This window comes from Carassius carassius, chromosome 14 (genome assembly GCF_963082965.1).
Source record: "Carassius carassius chromosome 14, fCarCar2.1, whole genome shotgun sequence".
In the NCBI taxonomy this organism is placed as follows: domain Eukaryota; kingdom Metazoa; phylum Chordata; class Actinopteri; order Cypriniformes; family Cyprinidae; genus Carassius; species Carassius carassius.
In genome coordinates, this window is record NC_081768.1 from 16,080,838 (window position 1) to 16,088,554 (window position 7,717).

General features: G+C 40.0%; 1 protein-coding gene across 2 annotated transcripts; it reads left to right on the top strand.

Moving 5' to 3' along the window:
• Positions 1-658: 658 nt before the first annotated feature.
• On the top strand, positions 659-7,066 carry LOC132157161 (M-phase inducer phosphatase 1-like). 2 transcript variants are annotated; one of them, XM_059566371.1, is made up of 15 exons: positions 659-1,184; positions 1,415-1,497; positions 2,184-2,235; positions 3,264-3,305; positions 3,402-3,435; positions 3,776-3,886; positions 4,084-4,197; positions 4,297-4,431; positions 4,510-4,590; positions 4,684-4,872; positions 4,954-5,040; positions 5,177-5,239; positions 5,381-5,479; positions 5,568-5,813; positions 5,905-7,066. In XM_059566371.1, the coding sequence occupies exons 1-15, from the start codon at positions 970-972 to the stop codon at positions 6,043-6,045; spliced, it is 1,692 nt and encodes a 563-aa protein (XP_059422354.1). In that variant the 5' UTR covers positions 659-969; the 3' UTR covers positions 6,046-7,066. The 2 variants fall into 2 exon arrangements, with proteins under 2 accessions (XP_059422354.1, XP_059422355.1); XM_059566372.1 differs by having other exon boundaries at positions 4,321-4,431.
• Positions 7,067-7,717: the final 651 nt, after the last annotated feature.

Below are 7,717 nucleotides of genomic sequence, written 5' to 3' on the forward strand. Positions count from 1 at the left end.
TAAATATGATAAAACTAAAGACTTTTTGGAGATATGAAGGATGCAGTACTACTCTGTAGGTACTCAAGATTAACATGACATTAGGTGAAACTGTATGTTATGTACCCTTTAAAATTATTTATATGGATGATAACGTCAAATAATTGCTGAAAATACTGAAAATTCAATTTCAGCTACCTATAAGTTAAATAAACTGCAGAGAACTACCGTACAAATATATACCAAAACCAGACGTTTTACAAACGTTTGCTTTGTATTAAACAAATCATATATTTACTTCTTTGTCCATGAGATTTGAGTTGTACGTTCCGCGCCAGGACGTTGGAATTTGATTGGTTTTCTAGCAACTGAAGGCGTTTCCAAGCTGCAGCTTGAACAGTTCCGCGGGAAAATCTTTCTTCTATACATTTATATCCCGCCCAATATATGTAAACATAAAATCCATTGGGTGAGTTTATAGAAACGCTTTTGTTACTTTAGTGTTCATTGGACATCAGATTTGTCTGTCATTCTTTGGCCTGCCCACCTTCTCTCTGAGAAGGTGCGTAAAAAAGAGGAAGCGCATGTGATTGGTTGAATGCATGTAACGGCGCTGCTCATTGGCTACTCCGATTGCCGCTTGTGGACTGCATGTTTTGAACATAAATAAGAGCTACATTAAGCACTTTTTTCCTCAGCAGCAGAGTTTGGATAGGTCAGAGAGAGTGCAGTCTAATCGGCAGCTCTCTGACAACAAAACTCAAAGAAGATGGATTTTTAAACCCCCCTTTTGTTAGTGTATTGTGTAATCAGGCGTAGTTATTATGCAGAATTCTGCAAGTTGTTTTATCAAACCTAAATAAGATCAAATTAAGCCCTTATCCGGGTTGCTGTGTGCTTGCTAACTAGGCTAAACCCTTTGTCGTCTTAATCGCGCCTGAATTCTTTCTTATTTTCAACAATCGTCAGACGATCCGTGTCTCTTCAGAGATGGATTTTGATATAGCTCCAGGCGACATCAGCCCTGTAAATGATCCGTTCAACACCGGGCCTGATGCAGTCCTCAGACCTCCGCTGCTCTCGTTACCGGAGATCGGGGCGAGGGACTCCCCCTGCTTGAACCTGGCCTCCCCCGGACCCATGGCAGTGCTGTCTCCTGTGACCAACTTGGCTCTAAACCTGACTAATCTCGCTTTTCTTGGAGGGTGAGTAAAGCTGGGCTGTTTTTTTTTTTTGGTAACGTTAGCACAAATAAAAGTACTACCACAGAGCTACTTCCTGGAATAGTTCTGAGACTGATTACATTATTGACTTTTACTTCTCTCAATATCAAAGCCTAGTGTATTTGAGCAACAGTTAAACCGTTTATATAATGCTATTATATAGTGCAATACATTCCAGTTTTTAAATTCTTTGCTTTGACGTTTTGTTGTAGTCAATGTGAGACACCAAAGCGGAAGAAAACCTTGCCCCTCCTGAAGATCCCTTCCTTCGCATCTGATGCTTCTTCAGATGCAGGTTAGCTTGGAAAACATGCATTCGTTTTCCTGTAAAAACTTTAACTCCAGTGAGTTTGTGTATGGAAGGCCTTTTATGCTTTTATCTGTCTATGCTGCTGCTACCACTTATTTTTGATAGTGAGCAGTTAAATTAAAAAAAAACTTCATGTTCAATTACTAAGGTCTTGTTAATCAATGTTTCTAGTCCTATTGGCCAATGTCACCTCATTAGTTAATGTATCAGGGTGGTGATTTTCATGAATTAGTTCAATGTGATTTGTGAAATGTTTTTGTTATTTAGAAAGCATCCACCCTAACCTAACCTTCAGTCAGGTGTATGCTGTTTGCATACAAATTGTTCACTATTTGCTAAAGTGTGATATGGTTTTCCCAAGAGTGTGTTGGATTGGCAACTTTATAAATCATTAACTTAACCATTAAATTTTTTTGTTATTTATGTAACATCATTAGATGTCATTAAAAAATAGCAGTAACTAGTAAAACAAAAAGTGTAAAAGTGTAAAAATTTGCAATCATTGTAAAGCACACTAGGGTGTAATTGCTCACCTGTAATGAAATTAAGTGCTACTAACAATGAATTTGTATTTTTTTGAGTTGGTTGAGAGGATGTTAAAGCATGCCATACAGTGTGTGACTGGTAGTTAAGCTCTGCTGTATTATTAAAAGCTTGTCTCCTACCCACAGGTCTTGGACTAGAGTTTCCCAGCCCTTTGGATGCTCTGGATGCTGAGCAGAAGTGAGTACGATTCTTCTGCCTGTTGGTCATAATATCTGACATGTGAGATGGAGCTTGGCTTGAGGATTATACATCTAATCTAGTCCCTGCCGTTAGATGAAGCGTACATACGCTCAGCGTGTCTGTTTATCATGGATTAGTTTAGCATATGCTGGCATCCATCACAGATCACACACAGCGTCACTGGGTATCTGATCCAAGCTGCACATCCTGTTATTAAAGCAATGATTCAGCTGAGAATGAAATGTCATGTACTCATACAAGTTGTTCACAAGGACTATTCGCTTTTGTGAGACCCTATAAGATTATAGACAAAATGAGATTCAGAAATATTTATTTGGGTAAACTATCATTTTAAATTTTGCAAAAGCTCAGATATTATACTATTATTCACCCAGCATGCATTAAATCTGTGTACACCCTGGCTTTCTGGAAATCTACAGTCTGTGAGACGGTTCTCCTTTCCAAGCCATTTGGTGTCTGTGGGAATCCATTTATCTGCAGCCAGGCCTACAGCTGTTTGGGTTCCTCACACATCAGTGTGTGTGTTGTGTGGCTCATTTCTGAAGGGGGCTGGGTGAATAGTGGCACGCTTTTCATGCCCTGTGAGAGCAGACGTCCTAAGAGAGCGATAATACATGTGTGTGAGGTAGCCAGGGTTACCACAGAACCCCCTTCTTAACTCTAATTCCTCCTTTTTCCTGTGCTATGAAAGAGCCACACTCCTTACCACCTCCTCCCCCTCCAAACCACCATTCATTCTCTCCCCCTGCTCTTCCAACAAAAGAGGCTTGTAGAGGGGGTTAGCGTTGTGTGGGCATATGGTAAACTAGAAGGACCCCCCCCCCCTCCGGCTCAGTTCTGGGCTGTTTTGCATACAGGTGGGCATCGGTGTATTTGTTAAATATAGAGTTGTCTGAAAGACAAATATTGCTAGTTGTTGTCTGGGCATGTGTTTGGTTGGAGTGGAAGGAGGAGACTTTGAATATACTAGGAACTGTTCAATAGCATTTTCTTTTTCTTCACAGTTTCGAGAAGGCCATGCAGGATGCCCCACGGGCAGTTAATGAGTAAGTGCTCATGTACTACAAAGCAGAGGAGGCATTTGTCTGTGAAATCTGTTGTACTGACTTGGGTTTAATCAAATGTTCTTTTGGTTCATACAGAAAAATGCCCATTCGCAGGATGCACTCTTTGCCAGTAAGTTTATTCTTTATACACACTCTCATGCAAAACTATGGGATTTTAAAGAAGTCCCATGTGTTTGCCAAGACTTCATTGGCTGGAAAAATTAATAGTAATGTATTAAGATAACATTTTAAAGTAATTTATTTTCATCAGCCTTTACTCTAGTCTGATCACCGGTCACATGACCAGAAATCAATATATTTGTGGAAACAGTGGTACTTTTTACAAGTGTCTTTACTGTCACTTTTGATTTGATCAATCGTGTCCTTGCTAAACAAGTGTTACTCTAACTGATCATAAACTTTTGAGCTGTGGTGCAAGTATAAATGTTAGATTTGTTTTTTCTTTGTAGCTGCAATTTTTGGGTCACAGTCCCAATTTGAGAAATAAAGAACCAGATCCCTCACGCTATGGAGTGTGGACTGGTGCAAATGGCAGCGACAACAAAGAAAACCTGACTGAGGTGTGTGTTTTGTGTCTCTAGTTTATGTGGTATTATAGGCAGTATATTGATGAATTTACGCATAAAGTTGACTAGGAATTGCTTTTTGAGATACAGAGTGATATGATTTGTAATTGAAATGAATTCATGGTGTGGGTGTTGAAATGACTTTGTATTTTCTCTTACGACTTCATTGATTCAATCTGGGTTTTTTCCAGGAGAATTTTGAGTTCAAGAAGCCTTCCATGCCTGCATCACGCTGTCGTACGCGGTCAGCTGGAGGTACCAAGGATGCTTTTGCCTGCCGACCCAACTCCGCTCCTGCTTTAATGGTACAACATGCATCCTTGGCAGAACCTGTAGAAAATTGTTGATGTTGTTTGATGCAACTTTTAAAAAAAAGAAAACTTGGAATTTCACCTTTTCTCCAGCTTTCCCCACTGTCCTCCCATCAGCCCGACTCTTCAGACGAGAGCAGTCCCTTCACATTGCGCCGCCCCTCTCTCTCCTGTCTCCACAATGATGATGACGATGATGGCTTCTTAGAGGGGCTGGATGATGTGGAGGTGACTTCTCAATTTGCTTTTGTTTTATTCGTACGTTTCTTTGATTTGTAAATAACCATAATGCATTTGTTTGTGTAGAATGACTCTGAGGTTCCTCTTGGAATGGACAGTCTTCTCACAGCTCCTCTGGTGGCTAAAAGTACTGACAGTAATTATTCGGTATGCTGTTACACTCTTTATCTATTTTTGATTTCTCTTTTTTATTGTTATTGACATGATAGTAAACAACCAAACCCACTTTATTGCCCTTAGCCTGTTGTCCGCTGCCGTCCACGTGGGTTGTTCCGATCTCCCTCCATGCCAAACCCTGTAGGGCGTATCCCACTAAAGAGACCCGAGAGGCCACAAGATGAAAACACACCTGTCAGAGTTAAGAGGAGGCGGAGCCTGGCAGGGACACAATTTGCACCAGCAGATCAGGAGGATGTTATGCCTCATCAGGTCAGAACTCACTGGAAAAACAACCGCAACCATAATTTGAGTTTATAATTTGAGTCTAACTTTAATACCACCTTCTTACAGGTTCAAAGGTCAAAGTCATTTAGTCACGCACAGATTGAAAGAATGTTGGATACAGATCCCAGTAATGTGACTGGAGATTTCACCAAGGTGATTATTGCATTTAGAAGTAATAACATCTATACACACACACACACACACACACACATATATGACACTCACACATAAAATCTATCATGACATTAAACCGAACACCATTTAAAAGTGTGCATTTGTCATTTTAAAGACTCCCGCGCTACCCACAGTTGAAGGAAAACACCAAGAGTTGAAATACATCACTCCAGATATTGTAAGTTTTCTCATATTAAGATTAAGCATGGACATTTCAAAATGCAAGAGCATGCAAAACGAGCAATTGCATCTATACTAAGTATGTGCATTGGCACCTTTCCTGCATCCCTTTTTCAATCATCTGTTGCTGTATTTTCAGATGGTTAAAGCAATGTACGGCCAGTATAGCAATCTGGTGGAGAGGCTTTTTGTCATCGACTGCCGTTATCCGTACGAGTATGATGGTGGCCATATTAAGGTTAGGATTTAATTAACCTTGATGCAGCTGCATGCTGTCGTATTTGTGTGGGGCAAATTTTGCTGACACCTGTTTGTTCTCCTTTCAGGGTGCCCTTAACCTCCATCAAGAGGATCAAATTGAAGACTACTTTTTAAAGAGTCCTATTCTTCCAGAATGTCCCGAGAAGCGTGTCCTGTTGGTTTTCCACTGTGAATTTTCATCTGAACGTGGCCCAAGGATGTGTCGCTATGTTCGACAAAGAGATCGATTTTTAAATGAGTACCCCAACCTCCATTATCCTGAACTCTATATCCTGAAGGGAGGCTATAAAGACTTTTTCCCACTTCACAAGGTATGTGTGCTTTCACAGTTAGAACGTCCTACATCTTTGCGTTTTTCTCCTTTTCTTTCCAAGTTTTTAATGCATGCATTTTTCTCTGTAGTCGGTCTGCGAACCTCAGGCTTACAGGCCGATGCATCATGAAGACTTTAAAGAAGACCTGAGGAAGTTCCGCCTTAAAAGCCGCACCTGGGCTGGAGAACGCAGCAAGAGAGACATGTACAGCCGTCTAAAAAATCTTTGAGCCTCACTTTTTCACATTCCCTCAGCATTGTACTGCCTTTACTCTTGCATATGCTGCCCAGAGACTTGAAGACGTGTGTTTGGTGGGAACAGTTATTGCTTTTCAGGGTTTGGTATTTCTTTAAATACCACAATGGCAAACGAGGTTGAGAGGCTATTGTGTATCTCTGCCTGTTTGGTTTGATCTTATAACTTTTAAACTGCTAATATTCACCACCCTGATCTCCCTTGAGAAACACACAGCTACACGTCACTGTCATTCATTACACATACACGTCTTAACTTGCCTGTATTTTTACCCCCACGTGGCCACTGGCCTGTCCTAACTTTTAACTCAGATTAATTAATGACTATTTTAACCCCCTCCCCCCTTAGCACTTTCCCCCCTGCCTTTTTAATTGTTGTGGTGATTACATGATTTATGCATTAATTTTGCTCATGCTCTCACATCTGGTCAGTTCCCCGATGGTAAAGCCGTGATTACAGCCAGAGGAGTAAAAACGTTTGTTGTATAAACTGGTTTATGCATTTTGAATGTCACAATTATGCAAATTCTCATGTCCCAAAATAATGATTTTAATTTTTACCCATATGTTTTCAGTAAGTTCTGTTGGCAATGACCATATTGGTTTGAGTTTTTGGAAATTGTGAGCTTTTTTTTATTTTTTTTTTTATTTTTTATTTTTTTTTTTTTTAGAGGGAGCTATATATATAATTTTTTTTTTTTTTTTTTTTTGTTTTCTCTCACTTGGCCTACAGCTTTAACTCAGAATTTTTCTGCTGCTGGTCAGCAAGTGATGACCATGCCAACGTTCACCAAAATGTTCTGAAATGAGATTTAGTTCTGTTTGTGAACCAGTGACAGTTGAGAGTTGCAATTCTCACTCCCATGCAAGTGTGTTTTGTACATTTTATCTTCCTGAGTGTGTTTTATTGGCCATATGTGACTGAGAGGCTGGTTTATGTATTAATGAATAAACTTGGAGTTTGGGGTAATAACTCTTTGCTCAATCATGTCTTGATCTGTGTGCTGTTAATGACTGGCGTAGGGTGGTTGAGTCATTTTGTTTTTCAAATGTACCGGTCTAGCAGAGAGACCTTGAATGTGGTTAGTCAAGCACCAGCACGTGTCCCTGCACACATTTGCATTCCAGAGCTCTTCCACAGAGGAGGAGCCAGCAGTTTCCCAGCCGTTCCCTAACATCCTGGCACCGTGTCAGACCAGTTCCTGCACTCACGTTTCTGTTTGGTTAAGGAGTAAAAGTGTTTTTGGACACTATTATCAGTATGAGCAAACAAGAAATGAAAGTTTAAGTGTTTAAAATGTGTGTTAAATGTTTAACAAGTGTGTTTACCACAGCTTCTAGCCTACATATGGATGCACAAGAAGTTTTAAGCTGTTGGTCCAATTCCAAACATTTAGATATTCTGCCTGTAGCTTGATCCCGCCAGACTAAATCAAATGTATAGCACAGTAATCTGAAATGCAGACAATGCTCTATCTGTTAAAATGAATGGTAAATCTTTATAACGGATCTGAATTTCGACTTTCTACAGTTGTTTGACCGTATTGATTAACATTTCAAAACAAGACACTACAGTCAAACTGTCTTTTCATGTGCTGGTCAATAAGCCAGATGATCCAGAACTACCATTACAGTTTCTATATTCTA

Excerpts from the sequence above, each read along its gene's own strand:
- LOC132157161 (XM_059566371.1), top strand. The coding sequence starts at position 970 with ATGGATTTTGATATAGCTCCAGGCGACATCAGCCCTGTAAATGATCCG. Across the intron at positions 1,498-2,183 it reads TGATGCTTCTTCAGATGCAG|GTCTTGGACTAGAGTTTCCC; the intron begins GTTAGCTTGGAA and ends TCCTACCCACAG. Across the intron at positions 3,887-4,083 it reads ACAAAGAAAACCTGACTGAG|GAGAATTTTGAGTTCAAGAA; the intron begins GTGTGTGTTTTG and ends GGTTTTTTCCAG.